The sequence below is a fragment of the Ambystoma mexicanum genome, chromosome 5q (genome assembly GCF_040938575.1).
Source record: "Ambystoma mexicanum isolate Mex_15411 chromosome 5q, UKY_AmexF1_1, whole genome shotgun sequence".
Classification (NCBI taxonomy): Eukaryota; Metazoa; Chordata; class Amphibia; order Caudata; family Ambystomatidae; genus Ambystoma; species Ambystoma mexicanum.
Window position 1 is genome coordinate 805,316,578 of NC_090933.1, and position 22,262 is coordinate 805,338,839.

General features: G+C 44.3%; 1 protein-coding gene across 3 annotated transcripts in view; it reads left to right on the plus strand.

The window, feature by feature from the left end:
• The window catches only part of LRRCC1 (leucine rich repeat and coiled-coil centrosomal protein 1), a 1,358,299-nt gene that overhangs the window by 125,433 nt on the left and 1,210,604 nt on the right, over positions 1 to 22,262 (plus strand). For all 3 annotated transcript variants that reach the window (XR_011278636.1, XM_069621288.1, XM_069621287.1), the window contains exon 3: positions 17,337 to 17,402. Coding sequence is in view for 2 of the 3 variants with exons in the window: in XM_069621288.1 (XP_069477389.1) it covers positions 17,337 to 17,402 (66 nt within the window). In the remaining variant the exon portion in view is untranslated. The remainder of the gene's footprint in view (positions 1 to 17,336; positions 17,403 to 22,262) is intronic.

Sequence of the window (22,262 nt, forward strand, 5' to 3'; positions counted from 1 at the left end):
TCCACTTGATATACAAACCTCCTGGCCCGATACTTTCATTTGTGGAGGATGTAGCTCAACTCCTCTCGACCAACACTAAACCCAGCTCACAAACCCTTCTTTTGGGTTACCTTTAATTTAGGATTTAACGATCCTAAGGATAACAGTGCCTCAACCCTTGCCAACACCATCTCGTCACTAGGTTTCAATATCAAAGGTCGCACTCTTGATTGGATCGCAAACCTTAATTGTAATTCTAACATTACTTCCAACTCCCACTGTCCGTGGTCACACCATCACATCATCACCTTCAATATAACCAAGTATTCAGGAACTAACAACCCTCCATAGGTGGCACCAGCCACTCTATCCAGAAATGAACGCAACATCACAGCGGACAATATCCTACCACTACTTTGCCCCATCGTGGCACACCATGACATAGGAACCAATGACCCTGCCACTATGGTTGATCTATACAACAAAACTGTCCTCGCTGCAATAGACAAAGTAGCCCCACTATTCATGCGCAAAGCTAAACCAATAGCCCACCTCAACTCGTGGTACACACCAAATCTAAAACCCCTGCGAAGCTCCAAGAAGCAAAGGCAGCCAGAAATTAAACCACAATCATCCAAGCAAAAAGTGCCACCTACAATGACAGAATAACCAACGTCAGATCAGGAACGAAGGAAGTTTTTGCTATCCGTTGAGAATTAGAGTTCCCAAGTACCATCAACAGAAGTCTGCAACAAAGATGCAAGGTAGTGCACTGGTATCCAAAAAGCCCTCTCTGATAAAATAGTCCTCTTACATCGAAAATTGAAAACCTGCTCAACTACCTCAACTGACATCGACCCATACTGTGATTAATACTGTCCCACACTTCGAGTTCAAATCTGTCTCCAACTCTGAAGTCCTAAAAATGATCACCAGTCTCAAACCATGAAGGTGTCGAGGGGACCCATGCCCTGCGGCGGTCTTCAAAGACTGCACGTCTGAGCTATACCCCTTCATCATGAGCCTCATTAACGCCTCGTTCAAAATAGTACTGTCCCAACCAATCTAAAAAATGCTGGGGTCTTGCCCTTATTGAAAAAACCCTCTCTCGACCTCAACATACCAACAAACTATCGACCCATAACAGTGCGGTTCCTACTCAAAATTCTGGATAGAGTTGCGTATCTCCAGATCCAAAACTACCTGGAAGCCAATAACCCCCTCGGCCTTTGACAATCAGGCTTCCGCCCTAGACACGGGACAGAAACCGCAATACTGGATCTGAAAATCCAAATGGACGAGTTCAAAGACAAAGGTAAACTAGCCCTGCTCCTTCTACTCGACCTGTCAGCAGCGTTCAACTTAGAGGATTTACAGAGAATTTTATGATTTGACTATCATCAGCTGCCCACTTCTCGCCAAAAGCCATTCAGTGGATACAATCTTTACTTACAGACAGAACAATGAGAGTATTCTCACCCAGAGCAGCAGCACAACCTAGCCCGGTCACCTGCGGTGTACCACAAGGGTCGTGTGTCTTACCAACACTCTATAATATTTTTACTAAACCCCTATTTGACTGGCTCAATGACTTGGGTGTTGCCTATACTAACTATGCCAATGACACCCAAATCCTCATTCCCAACTCTGGTTCTCATGACACTGGCTCAGCTTCTCTCACTGTCATTTATCAAACTATCCAAATGTGGATGGCCCCCCACGCCTTTTGCCTAAATGATGAAAATACTGAACTTCTCCTCATAGGGTCACAATTGCGACTTGACAAACTTGAAGACTCCTTTAAATCCTTCAATATAGACGGCAATTCCATAAAGGTGTCCAAGGTAGTAAAAACCTTAGGTTTCTACGTGGACTCAGCCCTTACTTTAAACAAGTTAATGTCACAGCCTCTGTAGCCTACACCTCTAAGCCAATCAACGCTTGCAGACCCTTTCTATCCCCTGACGGCTGCATCACTTTAGCCAGAGCACTCATCTTGTCCTGATGGGACTACTGTAATGCCATTTATGCCGGCACCAAGAACTCCAACATAGAAGAAGTACAGGTGATACAAAATAACGCCCTGAGACCAGCTTTAAACATACCACAAAATGTGCCCATCTCCACGACGAGAAGAAATGCTCACTGGCTGCCTGTACAAGAACGCAGCCTTTTCAAAACTCTCACCCTGACACATAAATACTTACACAAGTCGGCTCCTACCTACCTGACAAACAAAATCTCTAGATCCCATTCCAACAGGCCCACACTCTCAGCTTGCCTGAACTTGCTCTCCACTCCAAGATTCAAATTACCGAAAGCTGGAGGCAGCTGTTTTCCAACACTAGTTGCTAGACATTGGAACACCCTGCAAGTCAAACTAAAGTCAGAAGACTCATTCTTGGCCTTCTGAAAACCATTGAAAATGTGTCTCTTTACAAAGGAGACTTGCTACTAAGTCAAGACTATCAAGTAGCAATCTAGCCTCATAAGTAATAAGCTAAGTAAAAAGTAAAATGACAAACTAGCCAACTCGACTTACTATGCCTGTCCTATGTATGTACAACTATGTAACCCTGTACTGTTTTGTCATCGTCTGTAAGAACAGCGCCTAGATGCCCTCGGCTGGGTGCGCTATATAAATTGCAAAATAAATTAATATATTTGAAGGTGCCCAGGTGTTGGAGAGGAGCTAGCGCCTTCCTGCACCCTAAGCGCTTAACAACTAGGCAAGACTTCTCAAAGCAATATAGCACTGAGAAAGCTTTTTTCATATAAAAATAATCACAAACAGACGTGGCCAGGCACTATATTAAAATAGTAAGTATTTAAATATAGGGGGCAAATAACCATTAGTTGAATGAATTTGTAAAAAATGTTACATTGTATTTAGTTTTCTCAGAGCACATTAAATAGCAGAATCCTCTGTGCCAAAAGGAATGCAGCCTGTTTTTGTCCATCAAATGCCCATGTATACTAAGAATAGGAATGTACATGCTTAATGCACGACATACACCATTATGGAAAACATGTTTTTTAAGCAGAATTACTGGACCAGATAAAATATGAGGATATTGAGTGGCGTGTGGGGATTATGGTGGGAAGGTGCCTTTTATAAATAGATTTTTATAATATAGAAAATGATGCTAAAAAGGAGCTACAATGTTTTCTTGCCTATGCAGCAGTTTGCTAAGTAATCTGTAACCTGGTCATGCAAGAAGGTAGACTGCAGCGTCCATTGTAAGGAAGAAAGACAGTTTCGGATGAGCTATGCCAGTATCCAGTAACCAAGTTGAACAGTTTATAAAAGTGCCTGCTTGCCATCAGTCTGGAGGAGCTGGCCATGGAAGGAGGACAGAATGCTGGTCGGGGGGGGGGGGGTGCAGAGACCTTTGCCCCCCCCCATCCTCATTTTTGTACAGATTAAAATGTTATCCTTGCAAGACAAGACTCTTGGCCTTAATTCCCTAGAGGGGTGAACTTTAATCTGGTGTCAGCATGATTAGGGGTACCTGTATTAAGCAAACCTATCTAAGTACATATAAATACCACAGCACATGTGTTACTTGTATATTCGTTCAGGTTACTGTATTTTTAGTGCCATCAGGTATTGACAGGCTGTGTCCCATGAATGTCCAATGCAGTAAATGGAATATATTCATGCATTAGTTATACTCCTCAATATAGCATCTGTTTCTATTGTCTTTTTCATGTATTCGTAGTACTTGTATACTAGACCTTGGCACGTTTCTTAGAATTCCTAATTCAGCAAGTAATGAAACAGGGTTGCACTGACTGTAAGAATGTGGTCAATTGGGGAACAAGGATTAGGACTAAAGTCACCAGAGATCAGTCCTCAATTTAAATCACTAAACCCCATCTCATCTCAGGCAAAGCTTCCATACTTCTATGTAAAAGTAAGGTAATTTCCCATGAAATCCTGCTATGGCTCGAGCATTGCCAGTATAATCCTTGTCGGACAAACCGTGAATAGTTCCACAGCCAAAATGACTTTGTTCTATCATCCAGCCAGATGACTCCTACATAGTAAGTCTTAGTGAGTGAGAGTAAGTTGAACACTTCTGTGCGCATTTGCAGTTTTATAAACCTATACCTATACCTGCCCTCACAACTAAAGCTAAACAATATGTAGGGATGTAAACAACAAAATAGATAATGTTCCAAATAAAGGCCTAAGCTTTTTCCAGCTCTTGACATACTTTCCAGCTCCCCTTCCCCAAGTTCAAAACAGTTCCACAAAACCCCAAGAAGACAACTTAGTTTCAAAAAGGGCGTCCGGGTTCTGTTCCTCAAGGCAACAACAAAGTTCACACGGTCTTAGGTTCCCCTTCCCCAAGACGTCAGCATGTCCAGCTTGCCAACTCACAATCAGTTCCAGTCTCTTAATACTCAGAACCATTTCCAGGTCAACCGTACATTCCTTTAAACTCCTCAATAGATTACGCCGATTGCTATCTTCTGCATCCACTTCAGCAATATATTTCAGAAGTGAAGATTTGTTATCATATTTTTCCTTGTCTTTTTCAGACAGGGTATCCTCGGTCTATGCATACTTGTTGGACCATACAGTCCACCCATTACAGGTCACGCAACCGATAACCCTAGGCTTTCTTGTTCACACAGGTTTCCGTCACTGCACCTGTGCTCTGGCTCACATTCACTTTGTTTTCTCCTTGCTAGTTTCTTGGCTTTGCCACAGTGTGTTCTTCCACACAGTTCACTCTGTGGTACTCACTTGCTTTCACCACATTGGTTTCACAATCTTCAGTAGTGTTCATTGCGTGCTTTTCACTTTATTCACCAATAATTGTTCTTTGTCTTTCAGTATTCTTTTTGTGTGTTTCACACATGCTTGCCTTCCGTTCGTAGACTCATCACATTTATTTATTTATTTGGACACTTGTATAGCGCACAAAACCCAGAGGTATCTAAGCGTTTTTAACTTAAGAATTTGGTTACAGTAAGTGCTTCAGGTTACAGAAAAGGAAGCGTAAGAGGCGAGTTACATCATGGACGTGCAAAAGGTAATGCATCATATGCCAAGCGCAGAAGAGAAGTACATGGAGACCACATCCATTGGGCCTGACCCCATGTTGCCAGGCGGCAGCAGCACACAGATGCAAAGTCAAATCAATGGGCAAATACATGGTGCCTACCCCAAGTTGCAGGGCGGCAGCAGCACGCAAATGCGAAGGTCAATCAATGGGCAAATGCATGGTGCCTGCCCCATGTTGCAGGGCGGCGGAAGCACACAAATGTGCTTTCCTTTAGTTCGGTATTCAGTCATGCTTAATTCACGTTCTTTCACTTATAGTTCAACTTGCTCGTATTGTTCAATAAAACGTCTCACTCTGGGTTCATTTTAAATTGCACATATATTTCTGTTCCTCCAGCAGTAACATTTGCCCTCTAGCAGCCCCAGGAGACCCTCGTATGAGTGTTCCCTCTGATTCACTCACTGTTCCTTGGCGGCTTCTCTTGGTCTCAGTACCGCGCACACTTCTCTGCAGCCTTGCGAGCACCACCTGCTTTTCGTAAATCTTTTTTTTAATTTTATTTTATTTTTGGATTTGTAGAGCGCACTGCAGCCCACGGGCACAGAGGTGCTATCAAGGATACTTAAGAAGGCTTGCTTGAGGGTTACTATAAGTGGCCCAAGAAACAACATATCACATTTGCTCTAGTTGGTACAGTTAAGAGAAGCAGAATTTTACATTGCAAAGGTGTGACACATTCAGTGGGGATGCATATGTTCGGAATCGCACGTGGGGGGTAAGCCCTCTAGACAAAGAGCCTAGTTTTTAAGGCCTTACAGAAGGCAGCATGAGATTTGTTTGATCTGATCTCGTTCGGGAGGTTGTGCCAAAGAGAGGCAGCCATTGATGGGAAGCTTGAGCCCCCAGCGCGCACTCTGCGCATGTGAGGAACCAAGATGCGGTTGGCATAAGCGGCCCTGGAGGGTCTAGTCGCTGTTTGTTTGAGATCCTTTGTTCGAGATACGTGGGTGCAAGTCTGTGAAGACATTTGTGTGTTAAGGCAAGGTTTTTGAGGACAACCCTTTCTTTGATAGGTAGCCAGTGTGCCTGCCTCCTCACCAGTGAGATATGTTACCTGCGCGAAATGCCTGTTGCGCCCCTTAAGGCATTGTTCTGGGCAACCTGGAGCTTAGCCAAGTTTCTTTGAGAGTTTCTGATGAAGAAGGCATTGCGATAGTCGAGTCTGGAGCCAATAATGGCTCTGGCTGTGGTAATGCAGTTATGTTGGGTCAGGAATGGCCTGACGGCATTAATCAATTTGGAATAGTACGCTGCAGAGGAAGCTATGGCATTGACCTGCCTGTCCATGGTCAGGATTGGCTCTAAGTATACGCCCATTGTCTTAATGGTTTGTGATACTGTGATGGAGGTGTTGTCTATATTGAAGGCATGATACTCCTTGTCGAGTTTGCTCAGAGTGAAGGGAAACCCAATCAACAGGAGTTTGGTTTTTTCACTGTCTGCCATCCAGGATTGAATGGTGGAGTAGATGAGGTTGAGGGTTTCTGTAACAGTACGGCAGTCTCCCGAAAGAGGTATGAGCACCTGGGTGTCATCTGCATAGTTGGTATATGAGATGCCCAGTGAGTCCAGAATACGGAACATAGATCTGGTGTAGAGGTTATATAGGGTAGGGGCAATGCATGAGCCCTGAGGGACTCCACATTTCATCAGACTCGGTGTGGCATTCGAGGATTCCGAGAAAACCTTCATTACTCTCTCCTGAAGGAACGAGTTGATCCAAGCACAAGCCTTTGGGGAGAAGTTCGCAGTGGTTGCGAGATGGTGGCATAGGGTTTTGTGCTCTACCAAGTCAAAGGCCGCAGAGAGGTCTAGGAGCAGAAGGAGCGCAGGTTTGCCTGCGTCTCTTAGGTCACCTATTTGTTTTTTTAGATCAAGTAGCGCCGTTTCGGTGCCAGGACGAAAGCCGGATTGGTGAAGACCAAGGAGGTGGTTGTCCTCAATGAGTTTTTGAACTTGCAGGTAAGCTGCTTTGTCCAAAATCTTTAAGAGGAAAGGGAACGTAGTAATGGGTCTGTAGTTGCCACGTATCAGAGAGTCAAGAGAGGTTTTTTTAACAATGGTCGGACCCAGGCTTCTTTAAGGGAACTGGGTACAGTGGATGATTAGAAGGAGGAGTTGATAAAAGCAATAACAAAGGGGGCGATAGCTGGAGCACAATCTTATGTGAGCTGGGCAGGCATCCCCCTTACAGTTAGAGGGCTTAATGGACTTTATGAGGGCAATGACTTCTGATTCGCTCATGGGAGAGAAGTCAAATTTGGGTACCTGGATGGATGTGTCCAATGTAGGTTGTGCCGTTTGGGCTGCTAGTAAGGAGGAGACAGCTTTTTGATGGGCTAGAATTTTGGTGTGAAGGGAGTCAAGTTTGTCAAGCATAGCTCTTTGAATTTGGTTACACCATGCCTCATCGTTTACAATGCTGGGTGGTGGGGCTGAGGGGGATTCAAGTGTCCTGAAAATAGCAAAGATTTCTTTAGTCCCCGAGTCTGCATTATTAAACCTTGTGTTGTAGGATTCAGCTTTGGCATGTGTGATAGCAGTTTTGTATTGTCTCACAATGGTCTTGAAGGCAGATTTGTTGGGTTCAGTAGGGTTTCTTTTCCATGTGGCACGTGATGCCCTTTTCTTTGATCGAAGATCCATGAGTGCTTGTGAGAACCAAGCATTGGAATGCTTGGCTGTCAGGAGAGCGATGGTACCTACTGCAGTGGTTATGATTTGATTGAAGGTGTTGGCTAGTAGTAAAGGATCATTGGGGAATGGTGGTTGCAGGGCTGGAACCTGAAGGTGCGGAAGGAGGGTATTGTTTGTTAGTTTCTTAGAGCTCCTAGATAGTGTGGCGGGGAGGATGATGGTGGGTTTCGATGGTTCTGTGGATATGTCAATGTGAAAGTTGATACAGAAGTGCTCTGACAAGGGGATGGGGATATGGTAGAGCGGAGAATGGGGCAGTTATGATGCGCAACCCAGTCAATGGTACGACCTTTGATGTGAGTAGGCTTGGTGATGGCTTGGACAAACCCTAGGGTGGTTAGTCCTTTTTGTAGGGTAATAGCATTGGTGTCTTGGGGGTCGTCAAGCCCAAGGTTGAAGTCACCCAGTACAACTACTTTGGTAGTTTATTTCAAGTTGTGCGATAGAGAATGCAGGAGGGTTTCTTGGAAGGCGGTGGGAGGGCCTGGGGGGGCGATACACAAGGTGAAAGGTGATGGTGGAGTTGGGAGACGTTTTGAGTTTGATGAGGAGGTATTCGGCGTTGTGCCCCAGTTCACCCTGAATTCTTCTGATGTCAAGGGTGTCCTTGGCTATGATGGCCACACCTCCCCGCCCCTTTGTCCCGCCCGATCCTGCCTAAATATGGTGTAGCCAAATGGGATAGCAAGCGAGAGTGCGGGTCCCGGTGTGTCTTGTAGCCATGTCTCACAGGAAAAAAGAAGGTTGAGATTATCCCTGCTGATGAGATCATGTACATGAAACGTGTGCGCTGGGATAGAGCGTGCGTTCACCAGGGTGCAAGCTAGGAATTTGGAGGAGGGGCTACGAGGTTTAGCAGGAGTAGCGGAAGTGAGCCTTTGGTTGGTGGTCGTGGCAGACACAGATTTGGTAGTGTGGGGAACATTAGCCAGCATGTTATCATTCGTGACATTGTCAGGCATTGCAGTGGGGGCATCATTGACCAGCGGGGCAGTGGGGGCATCATTGATCAGAGTAGCAGCATTAGTACCATAGCATAACATATCAGTGGGGGCACCATTGCATAACATGGCAGGGGGGGGGGGGGCACCATTGCATAACAAAGCAGTGGGGGCACCATTTACCAGAGTAATAACATCATCTTGGTTTGTGCACATGGAACTTACATGTTGTGCTGCAGAGAGTACATCGGTAAGAGGGTCCATATCCGGGCAGCCTATTGCCTCATGGTGCGGTAGTGTTGCACGTTCGGAATGCGTATAGAGTGACTTGCAGGTGCGATCCGCTGTAGTGGCTGGATGGTAAGTTGAGACGGTGGCAATCTGAGCACCTAAGTGAGCTGTAGAGTACTGGAGATGGCGAAGCCTATGGGCTGCCTGTGGGCTGTGTCCGGCATCAGAGCGGGGCTTCATGATGACGCGGCTAGTGCGCACGCCTGCGGGGCGGTGAATGCGGCTTCATGCAGCATACCTTGTACGCAAGCGACCGTTCCTCAAAGCGACACTGGGCTGATATGTGCAAGGGTTCCGGGTGCCAGTGTGCAACGAGAGGAGCTCCAGATCTACGTCTGAGGTCGGGTGGGAGGGCCGTAGAGGCTGGAGAGCAGCCATTGTTTGCGTTTCCGTTGCAGGCATGGATTCCTGCATCCAGCATCTCCGAGCAGCGGAGAGCTGCAGAGAAGGGTGACTGCCTTTCCTGTTGGCCTTCCCTCAGCGGCTTCGCCGCACGCCTCCCCTCCATTTAAAACAGGAGGGGAGGTCGGCGTGAGGTGTGGGACCCAATCGGGTCGGAGAGATTTCTTTGTTGTTGTCGTTTCCATGGGTACAGATACGGATGCGGCCATTTTATGGTGAATACGCTCCTCGTGGCGTGTAGTTCTTGCTGTGATTTGCCGGTAGCTCCGCTCATCACTCACAGAGCTACAAGTGGCCTGCAGCACTGAGGTCTCTTCTGTGCCCCACAGCTCTGGCTGCGGGCACCCGACAGAGGAGGCTCTGACAGCGTTAACCCTCACATGGCCTGCTGGGGCCCCGGCCTAGCAGTCTCTCCTTGACAATTTCCGCCATCCTGGCCTCGAGGTAGGACCCTCCTTAGCAGCCTCCTTCTCAGTAGGATTTCTCCCCTCTCTGGCCCGTACCTCCCGGCCCAGCTTCTCTCCTGCTGGTCTTCCCTCTAACAGTGTTGCCTCTTAACAGGTCACAGGTGCATAAAAGGTGGAGCCACCACTGTGAGAGGGAAGACCAGCAAGCGCAAGCCCTTCAACTCAATTGCCTGACTCCAATTACTTATGTTCTTGGGCCGGCTCCTTCCTCACTTTTGAAAATGAGTATGGTCGGCCCCGGTTACTGCACAGATGGGATACAGTCTACAGTCCCGGATGCCGTGTGTTTTCTTAGTTTTAAATATCTCATGACACACTAAGAAAACAGTGTCCACATTATTTTATTTTAAACCCGGCTACTGTCAGTCATTGAAAATATTGCACTCTAAAGAGCATGCTGCCATGAGACCCACATGAAAAGAGCAGCTATATCTGGATAAGGTGCTGCTAATACATGGAGAATTGCAAATCCAGCTGGCATGTGCGAAGCAAGCTAGAATAACCTTTTGTTCTATATTGTGCCCCAATATGGTTTAAAGATATTCTATGTTCCCAGTGCCCTCTGAGAGACCATTTCTTTGCCTTTTGCTTAATTGCATTCTGGTATTTGTAGTCTTACAGTCAAGATGGGGTGGAATAATGCCACAATTGTACACTTTTCCCCTAACATAGTTCTATTAGGATTTATATATTTGAGTGACACATGTATGTGTACTTTTCAAGTTATCTTTCTAAAGCAGAGTACTGTTAAAAGCCAGACATTGAGGTGAAGAGGGGAAATGATGAGGGGGCAAGTAGTCATGAGTATTTGCCCAGGATGTGGCAAGCCAGTTTGCAATCCTGGACACTTGTCAGTTATGTTCACCTGATCGTGGCTGCTTTTCAGGTCACAAGTAAAGGACACCTTTAGGTGAACAGCATTACTTTTTTTCAGATGGTATACACAACACCTTGGGTTTTGTGAGGTTGGCAAACTTGCTCAAGTATTTGGCTGCCAGGATTTTACTCCGATTGTCATGTTCCCAGTGCAGATGCTTACCCAAAAGACTACAAGCACTCGTCTCGTACTGGGATTTTGTTTTCCTGGGAATGTTTCAGTACAGATTGCTGAGTTTAAAAGGTGAGCACCTTTTATATTATGGCAGCATACTTTTGGGAACATTTCCCCGCAGCTTATTTTTCTGGTGTTCATTAATTTATTTAAAAGTTAATGCTATTTTGACTTGTACACTTTCTTCTAAGGGGACAGTCAATTGAACTGCATTTGTATATTTCCCTTTATATATTTATGGGTACCAGCTTTTGATGTTCACTATTTCACGTACCTCTGCATATGTTATTCTTGCAGCCGGTCATTTTTCTCCCCTTTTCCAGTACTGCTTAAATGCGGATAGTTTGGTTTGCGAAGTATCCCAACAGTCACCAAGAGACAATAAAGCAAAGGGCTTTTAGCACAGTGCTTAACCAAAGTGTGTGATCCTTGGCAAATAATGTAATCTCACTGCGCATTGCCTAATAAAATTGTGAGTTCTCAAAGCCTGGCATCTTTTATACTTGACAATACCACTGTCAAAACCAGTCTGTGATTCATGAACGTCTTTGAGCGATGGTTGCATTAATGTGGATTTCGAACCTCTGAAACCCGGTTATGTTATTCTTGCAGCCGTTCATGAGAGCTATTACCCTACGTATGCATGCAATGAAACAATAAAAGAATATTTTTGTGTTTACACTGGAAAAAAACAGTTATCTGGGATTGAAGAAGGGACGCAGGAAAACACAGATAACCACATATTCTTACATTGTTTTAAAACACTGGAAAAAAAACTGTTGAAATAAAAACACTGAAAACAGTAAACCCTAATTATAACTGTACCTGTATCTAGGGGGAAAAAAGTAATTCCAAAACAATGTGCTTAGTAATTTTAACAGATCCAATGAGGTTGAGGTGAAAAATCACTAGCCGTGCCCACTGGCCATGATCGAAGGTCTGGTAGTATTCTGAAATGTATCGGCCAGTGGTGGGGACATCTATGGAATAACAAAACCCTTGAAATTAAATGTACAAACTTTAGTTAATGATCAGTTAAGGTAAGCAAAGTATTGCAACACAATCCCTGAAATTCAACGCATTGGGGTACTAAGGACTGGCGTAACGATTCTGTTGCAAAGCCCAAGAGGACATATTTATTAGTAGAGAAGGGATTCACAATGCCATAGAAAATGGCATTTTTGGGGATCTAGTATTATAGGGGAGATCAACAGGAAAGCGCCTAGTTAAGCCGGTCCCAAGTTCCCGAATTCGTTGCATTTCAGGGTTTTTTTTCCGATATGTATCTTACCTTAACTGATCAATAACTAAAGTTTTTGTATTGAATATATAGCTACAAAAAAAACTTTTTTGAGGGGACGTTATGGTTAAGTTGACTGAGCCCCCTTAGTTGCCATCGCCACTGTGCACTACTAACACCCAGAACATGACATCACAAATGTCAGTGATGACATCACATGTGCATTTAATTTTCAGACAAGGCGTTGAGAATGTAAGTTTGGTCAAAAAGTATCGGGGATTATCGGGACATGTGTAATAAACTTCATATTTCAGCACGCAATGTACTGTTCTAAAGAAAATTCCATTGCAGTGTTCTTTCTAGTACAGGAACCTACTCATACAGAAACGTGGGTTTTGGCTGGAGCATACACCACAGAGGTGCTATATTTCTACTTTCCAAAGTTGTACTATAAAATGGTGAATGCTTCTGTACCAGACTTTTCTGGTCTCTGAAACATGTACTCCGTTGTTAATAATGCATCACTCAATACATATTTGTAGTAATACACACAAAACATAAATACACTGCAATGCATACAAATATGGGGCTTATATATGGAGTGGAAAGTAAGCATACAAGAGGCCGTATCATTAGCAACTGTGTATAATGTGCATGATTGTAGTCATGTACAAAAAAATTATTGCTGTGCTTCAGGCCTGCTTCTTCCCCTATATATGTACATCATAAGATGCGATTAAATTCTAAGGAAAGTAGTGTAAGAACATGTGAGAATAGCAATATCTATAAATGTAATACCTTTTCAAAGGTAACTTTCTGACTGTGAGTAAATACACCTACCTGGCCTAGATATCACAGTGAACAAAAACGAAGGGGCTACACATGTGATGTCATCAATGACATTTGTGATGTCATGTTCTGGGTGTTAGCGTTAGCAGTGCACAGTGGTACGGGCAGTTATGGTTGCTTAGCTTACCATAATGTGGGACACTGCAGTGTTTTTTGGTTTCACTGTGAAGTATAAAATCCCTTTTACAAAGTTTTTTTTACTGAATGTACATATATATATATATATATATATGGCAGGCAACGAAAACAAATAGGCTAAACATGTGATGTCGTCAGTGATGTCATCAGTGACATTTCACAGGACAGCTGTCATGTTCTGGGTTGTTAGTGTTAGCAGTGCACAGTGGCAATGGCAACGAAGGGGCTCAGTCTGCCATAACTGGCGAATTTCAGGGGTTTTTCGTTTTTAATTTGAACCACAATGGGGTGGGCGAACATTTTTCTTTAGTGAAGTGGACAGGTCTTTCGTAGGGCTACTTAACCATAACGTCCCCTCAACAAAGTTTTTTTTGTAGTGAATTTTACAGGTTTTTGTGAGGGCAACGTAACCATAACCTCCCTGTAACAACAAACTTTTTTTAACTAAATGCCATAGGTTTTTAGTAGTATAAATGCATCATAACATTACTTTTAGAAACATTTTCGACTACATTTATCAGGGCTCCAATAGTAACACGTGAGCATACTACTGTAAAGGAACATTTGAAGTAACTGCCCACCTTTCATACACACTTCACAATGGCATGGGTAACTGGTTGATAGTGCGAAAGTACATTGGGTATTGTTTTAAGAACTTCTTACTCCACAATTTCCGCCACAGAACCCCACAATGCAAGTGTGCAACACAATATAAGCAAGAGTGCATACCGACGTTTCTGGATCATTCACCCCCATTCCTCCCCAAAGAGTGGGGGATGAATGGCATTGGCAATCGAGATTTTACAGCAGTAAATCGTCGTACCAAGAAAGAGGATTATTTTGTCTTCAACCGGAACGCCTCTGGCGTTCCCGGCTGAAGAAAACAAATCCTTTTTCAACATGGCCACCATACAAAGGGAAGACTGGCATTGGATAGAAAGCCTTCTTCGCTTTCCATTGCAGGCTGCAAAAAGCAAAAAAGAAACTGTGTTATCGTTATGGCAGCACCACATTTGTGTTCCTTGATAAATAAGTGGTTACGAGCAAGATTTTTACCAGAAAGGCAGTCCCTTGTGGACATGGCGACCTCAATGCAATGTTTCCCCCTTGCAATAAAGGCAAGTAACCATATCCCCGACATTGTGGGCACTACCCATACATAGAGGCTACCCCTCACAGAGACGGAAGCTGTACCGTTAAATATGAAAAGACTATCGCATGCACAACACAAAGCTTTTCAGTCGTTGTCAATGACCTTTACATACATGTGTTGTACATGTACTAATTTTTTTCTGTCAAATGTACAAATGTGCATAAAAACAGCAAAGGAGTAGTGTACTTACGTTGACATAAAATGGCAAGCAAACTCTGTGATGCGCAGCGCAATGATGTCGGAAATACTGGATGCAACACCGTTACCACTCACCTTTCGACACAAAATATTGTAAGTGACATAGGTGGAAAGGTGTGAAGATATGTGTATTGGGAGGGTGTATCCATATATTATTGTACAAACATTTCTGTGCATAGGGCATCTGCGTGACAGAAATTGGGCTGACGGTGACAGAAAGTGGCCTGACTAATGCATATGAGATGGGCCAGACCCTCCCGCAGCCAATGCAAGTGGTATGGAGTACCTTTCTCCATAAGCTGCCAAGGAACGTTAAACAGCTTAAACTAAAATCGTCCATATGGATGTACGTGCCGTGATGTAGCACCTACAAAAGAACACATTACGACCTGCAACGTAGCATGCATAAAGAAAAGACTAACATTTAAAAATTTGCCCAGTAGTTTTATTTCACAATAAAGTGAGCGACATCATCGCCCTTTGCAAGTAGTAAAGTAGTTTTCTTGGACAATGTAATGTGCGAAAAGATGGCACTATTCACTTTCCCATAGAAGTATTAAGTTTGTCTCTTTGGCCGACGATGACAATGGTAAAGGTCACGTTGCTTTTTCCACACACAGAAAGTAAGCGTTGCCGCCACAATAGTCGTTTTCCTCCCACATTGATGTGCAAGACGACGTCAACCGCTGTGATCTACAGCACCAGAAAGGATGGAATGTTACTTCTGACGGCGACAGCAGCGTAAGGACACAAAGGGCCCACACGATCATCCCAGTGAATTATGATGCTGAGACAGCCGGTTATAAACAGTTGCATTTGACGGTTAAAGAACCCATCACTTGGCATCTGTAATCCGTGACAATCACAATAGGGAAGAAAGTATCTGAGGAGGAAATGTGAATGAAAAGGTGTATGAATACACAACCTTTGGATTAACCACAGTTGTACTACATAACATTATCAGTAAAAAATGTATTCAATAGGAGGAAATGTAGTGGGACCCTAGGGACGGCGACAATGTGCAATGTCCATATTTGGAAAAATAAATCGAACGGCACAAAGCTGGAACGTCGTTATTAATAATACAATATTTCTTTGGTAGTAGCTGCGCGCTGGAAGGGGCAATAAAACGTGTATCACTGCACAACTTCTGCACAAAATTTTTTTTTAACACATACCTTTCTTATTAAATATTATTTTAATTTGGGGAAATGTAGTGGCACCCTACAAACGGCAATGTCCATAATGGGGAAAAAATTGCAACGACACAAAACTTGTAAAACATTAGGGAAAATATATATATTTTTTTTTTACAAACTAAAACATTACATCAATTCGGAATATAGGCGGCAAAAGTACACTTACATGATGTGGAGCGCCTCCATTGCGTTTGCTGTAGTCAGACACTACTGTATCTGGAAGACTGCCTGTTTGGGAACTAATTTATCATGCTTGTTGCAAAAGTTTTTGAAGCATAACCTTATCAAATGATATGTTTTTCAAACTGTTACTCCCTGAATTCTTTCTACTCTTTCCCTGTACCTCAAGGTTAAAAAAACAAGGGACCCTTATGGGTGTCGACAAATATGCGGCCGTACTGAGCTTGTGTTGAAAAGAGAAAGTACAGTGGCCTTCACTCCGAATGCAAATACATTCTCATTTTGCAACAATATATCAGCGTCTATTTATGTGAACCGCTACTGGCGTACACAAGCAGAAGGGCTTTGTGTACGAAATAGAGCAGGTGGCTACCTCAGATTCCCGCCACTCTGACCGCAGTAATATTGTTCATGGCTTTTAAAATGGACAAAGTAAGCTCATTTCATACAATGAGTAGCAAGTCCCACTGTACCGTATGACAGTGCTAACAAGAGTACAATGTTTGACTTTCTAATACCACGTCTCATTAACGCTCACCTTTCGAAACAGTGTTCCGGAAGTGTTAAAGTGCATTGGTGCCTTCTTCGTTTGCGTATGTTAGCGCCGATGTTCGCGTTCAACAGAAAGCGAAGTAAACATGGCGGACGTATCGAAAGATTATGACACACTTCACGCTGTGCCACAACCAATCGGTGAAAGCGCAACATGGTCACGGGCAGCACGCCACAGAATAGCCAATTGCAATGTTCTCCACGGAGCGAACAGGGAAGTGTGACCGCGGAGGGGACATAGATATCACTAATTTTTAGAGACATACGTTTTGATCGTTTTAAGTGAATTACCGGATGGATTGTCACAAAATTTGCAAAAGCACGCTTTCACGCCCAAGCCCCTGCCACTGCCTCAAATTTGGTGCAAATCCGTCCAGCGGTTTCGCTTGTAGCCGTGCGCAAAGTTTTCCCCCATTCAGTCTATGGGGGAAAGGACCCCCCCTATAACTTTGCCCCCCCTGGATCAAACATCACCAAACTTTGCAGAAAAATCCAGAGTGGGCCATATACTTTTTTTTTGCAAAGTTTGGTGAGGATTCGTGCAGGGGGAGCGAAGTTATAAGCCGCCCAAAAAGTGCTCTTCCTATGGAAACAGCAACTTAACCATAACTAGACAGCCACTACCGTGGCCGTGTAATATATATATTATACTGTCAGCTAGTTTTTACAAATGTTTACAATAATCTAGTCAACGTTATGTGATGTAAGTATTGTCTATATGCAGTATTCAGTACTTGAGTCACAGCTATGCATTGTAACTGGAGATATGTGTGTGAAATATGACACTGATCCTTCGAAATACAGCAGCCATGTCAGTGTTTGTTGGGAATTCATAAGGTCTGTTGCCTGCATCTAAATGGTCAATTAGCACAATTTAATGTTTCTAAACCATATTCTTTCTTTGTATTTGTTTTTGTCAAGGACTTGGTAAACTGACTGCACTGACAAAACTCAATTTGTCATACAATCGGATAAATGACCTTACCGGTAAGTGGTTCTGAGTGATGCATCCCATACAAAGCACACTATTATGATAATATTGAAAGGGTCTCTGGTTCTTTCTTTCGTATGAAATGTGTGGGTGGGAGTGGATTTGTGAACACCATGGCATAGAAAATTGCTACTATAATCTCTCTTTGCTGCAGATTGTGTTTTTTTTTTTTACTGCAGACTTTTAATTCTCGTATTTCTTCTTCTATTAATCCTCCTTAAAAGAAGCAAATATATTAACCTATTCTGAAACTGGGAAGGGGCTGGGGGTGGCTTTAAAACAAAAAAATAATAATAACCTCTTCGAAGTCAAAGGGCAATAGTTGGTCTTTAGCCCCATTGCTATACCCAACATACGTCTGTGCTTAGGACTGCAGACAACTAAATGTATACAGGGTTTGTCTGGCAGATGGCCCCCACATGAACCTAAAACAATGCAGGCCTAATTTCAATGGCAGACCATCTACCAAATTGTGGATGCCACTGACCCATCAAGCAGCTAGAGGGATGTGGAAAGAAATGAGTGCTGGGCAAGGGCTTCGGGGGATGGTCAATATGACCTGCTTGAAAGGCAGTTGATCGCTGGGCGTCCTCTGTGCGTCTCTGGGGTGCACCTGTGAATCCATTATCTTGCTACGCAGGAGCTCTGATTACTGATGGTTAATTGACTGGCAATATGCATGATGCTAAGCTATTGCCATCGGTGGCGCTGACTGATGCTAAGTGGCCCTCGGAGGGGTCAATCCTGAGGGGTACAGTGGGAGCACATTTGGTTATGTTCCAGCACCTCAGGATGATGCGTAGTCGCGGTCACCATTAGATGTCTTTGGATCATGCAGACTGTATTAGGCCATTGGACATTGAAGCATTTTGCTGAAGGCCTAGGTGATGGTCACTGATTCTCCTGGGATGGGCCAGTGTGAGGATTTGAACTTTGATGGGTGGCGGTTGGGCTTGGCAGAGTGTGGAGGGTTGGGAGAGATGGGTGCAGGTTGGATTTGGGTGTGCTGTTATTGTATGCTTTCAGGGGTTACTTCCTAGGGAGGGGGTAGAGGTTTGTGTTTTCTGTTTCATTCCCAAATGCTAATAAAAACAATTAAACAAAAGGAAAGGTCCACACAATATATTGAAAACATATATTCTTTATTTAATAACGTTGTGCAGATAATTACTGTTTTGAGCTGGTTTCTTGTCTCTTTGTTACCTATAGCCCTCTTGTAGCTTAACAATTGCACTTGCTTCTTCTCGGGCAACCTCTACCCCTTCCCTTTCAGCTCACCCACCTACCCCCTCCTCTCTCTCTTGGGCTGCATCCTTCCTTCACTGTCATCATTTGCCTATTTCTTCTACTCTCCATTATGCACCTTCACTTTTTTCAATTCCTCCCTTTTCAAACTGTTCCCGTTCCCTTCTCTCATAGCCTTCAGCATCGACTCAGTTTAACTTCTGCCTCACTCTTACCCCCTCTTCATCTCTCTCTCCTCTTCCATGCACACAAAGCACTGCAACACAACAACCACATTCTGCCAGGATCTCCAACCTCCTCTATCCCCCTCGCCTACTGCATATCCTCTGCAACAATTTTCTGTTTTTTTGTTAATATTCTGCAAAGTAATTTTAAACTTACCTGCTCTTTTCCCCCCCAACTCCTGTAGCTCTTTCGTGTGTGAGGAATGCATAATCCCTCTGCAGCACGTATTTTTACATCACTGACCACTTTGACTCTTATCACCCTCAACTTTCACTTCTTGCTATCACAGAAACCTAGAACCCCCTCATGACTCTGGCACTATCCACACTGACTCTGTTTCCTTCTCCCACTCTCCCTGACCGTTTGGGAAGAGTGGTGGTGTGGATTTCTTAACAAAAAGGCCCTCAAAACAGCAGTCTCCCTCTGACATCACCTCTAACCTTTTTGAATATGGCGCTATTGTAGTCCTCCCTCTGACTCCTCTCACTATTTAGGCTTTCCTTTGTCCCCCTGGTTCTCTCCACTCCTCCTTTGACCTGAATGTTCTCATTGATACACTTACCCATTGTCATGCTGGTGGACTATAACCTTTCGAAGGCCTTTGTAGCCACCCTTGAACTTCACTCCCTCCTGTCTGACCACTCGCTGCACGACAAACCTACTCATTCTGGTGGGAACTCTCTTGACCTGGTCTTTCTAATTCACTCTCCTCCTCTGACCTCACCATGGACCCCTCTGCCTCTGATAACTCCATTGTGTTTTTTAACATCTATGTCCCTTCACCCTCTGCTCCTCCTCTCTTCAATGACTAAGAGGAAATTCAGACAGGACTCTCTTGCCCTTACCTTGATGATTTGAGAATCTCTCTCTCTCCCTTTCTCCATCTCTCCCAGCCTCTTCCTCTCTGTCCCTCTTTCATTGACCATGCTTTGTTCAACTTTCACTATGCACTTATGATTCTTTTTGACCGACACCATCATGCTTGCATATTCATACCTTCTCACCTTCGACCCTGCATCAACTCCTGAGATTCATGCCCTCAAAACAAACATCCACCGTGGCCTCAGGCGCTATTGCTAAACACAGTCTGCTGCCTACCCTACTCCTAACCCACAAACATTTATTTGCTGCCCTTGCCTCTGCACTGGACTGCCACATCTTCCTACTTCACAAATCTAATCTCCTCTCTTCACAATCATACCTGGACATTTTCATCTACCCTCCAAGCTTTGCTCATACTTCTCAAGCCAACATCCATCGCCTCCTCCGTTTCTGCTAATTTAATTGCGCACTACTTTTCCTCTAAAGTCCTCCTCTCTTTCTCACTCTCCCTTCACAACCCCACTTTTGTCCACCACCGCTCCCCAATACCTCTTCCATTCTTGACTACGTCTCCCTGACCTCTCCAATCAATTTAACACCCATCCTTCACAGCACCAAACCATCTTTTACTAGTATTGCCTTATTTGCTCCCCAAATGGTCAAAGACGCTCTCAATCACCTGCCCTTACCTCTCTGAGCTCATTAACCTATCTCTCCCCACTGGACTCTATTCTGCCTCCTTCAAATCTAAAACTCTCAACTCCTATTGAAGAAACCCGCTGCTGACCCAAACGTCCCAGCAAACGATCGCCCAGTTTCCCTCCTTCACCATTATTCAAAGGTCCTTCAGCGGGTTATGTTCAATCAGATCACTGAGTACTTTGATGAATCCTATGGAGTCAACACTGATTCCCCGACAAAGTTCTCCTCCTAAGTGGTTAGGGGGGATGGCAGCCGCTACCTGATCCTCACCGTGAGGGTGACTTTATGAGAAGGATCATGTGGGAGGAGACGGGTGTCTGGGAAGGGTGGTGACCGCAACAGGAGGGACGAAGTATTCTTCTCTTTCAAGAGAAGAAGACTTCATCATTCCTAAATTCTTGATGGCTTGTTGTCACTATGCAAGTCCTTCCTGTTGTAAACCACAAACACCTTGTTGAAAATCACTCTAGGCAAAACATAATTCATACATCATACATTCATATCACAGATTTTCCTGTTTCCAATTGTTTTCTGAATAGAAATTCTGGACCATATCGCATTGGAAATCCTAGAAATGCTATGTGCTCCAATTCCCAGAACACCTTAGGTACTGAGATGAGGAAGAGGAGAAGGGAGTTAATGTGGATCAGAAGAAACAGTCAAGCATGCAGACTAGTTGCTATGGGGATGCCAGAGTGAGCGGCACAATTTAAAATGATATCCTCATTCAGATCAGGAGAAACTAGAGGAGAAGGAAGGGGAGCTGGAGACGAGAGAAACTAGAGGAGAAGGAAGGGGAGCTGGAGACGAGAGAAGCAGAGTTCAGTGCTGGCGCCTTAGGCGCCAGGCTCATAATAGAAATCAGTCCTGGTGCCATAGGCGCCAGGCTCATAGACTTTACTTACCTCATGCAGACCATGCTGCAAATGAATCCAAGCCAACGTGAGGCCTGGATGGGACTATTTTTCTACAGGGGCTATTTTTTTACTCGGGTGTGGTTCTAAGGACTTCTTACCTGGAACTACTTTGGAGGCTATTTAAACCACGCCCGAACAGCAGCACATGCTTCGTGTTATTCTGCATCCAGCAGCGTAACACTCACCGTGCCTGCAGTCGGCATCCAGTCTTCAGCCACGCCCGTCTCGAATCCAGAGCTCCTAGCAATACAAGAAAGAAGAAGGAAAGGTTAGAAAACAGATATTATTTCAATCCTTACCTGAATTCCGGATCCATCACGTCTTACTCGCCAGTCCTCACAGCATTTTTCGATCTGGTGCAGCCTCCATCATTTTCTCCGCCGAATTCCACCATCTAGGGGACAAAAGAAACATAAGGGGAGCCGAGAGAGCCAACAAGTACAACCTCTCCACCATATACTTACCTGATTAACAACCGGAGGCATTATTCTGTAACAAACCGCAACTTCTTACGCCGCACCTGTAAGGAGAGAGAAACCAGCAATTTAAACACACGCATCTTTTGCCGGACAGTGTTGGGTAATACAGACTCTTACCTCAACACCATCAGCTGCCACAAGACAATCTTCCCTTGGACCCAGCTGCAACACAAGAAAGGAATGTACAAGAGTGAACATCGGCCATATTGAACTCTTTGAGCTTTATACTTACGGGTTCTCGCCTGGAACCTCAGAGTCAATATTCATCCGGAACTCTTCCAACGCCCTCAAACCAGTGAAGTAACTGGTATCTACGCACCCCTGCATTCCATGCAGGATGGAGAGCTCATCATTTACAAACATTTACAAACATAAGGTGATCTTACAGAAAGTGAATATCGGTGGTGATTAGTGGGGAGAACAGTGGGGTGCCATTACTAAAATCCACGGGTGGCTGAATCCCTTT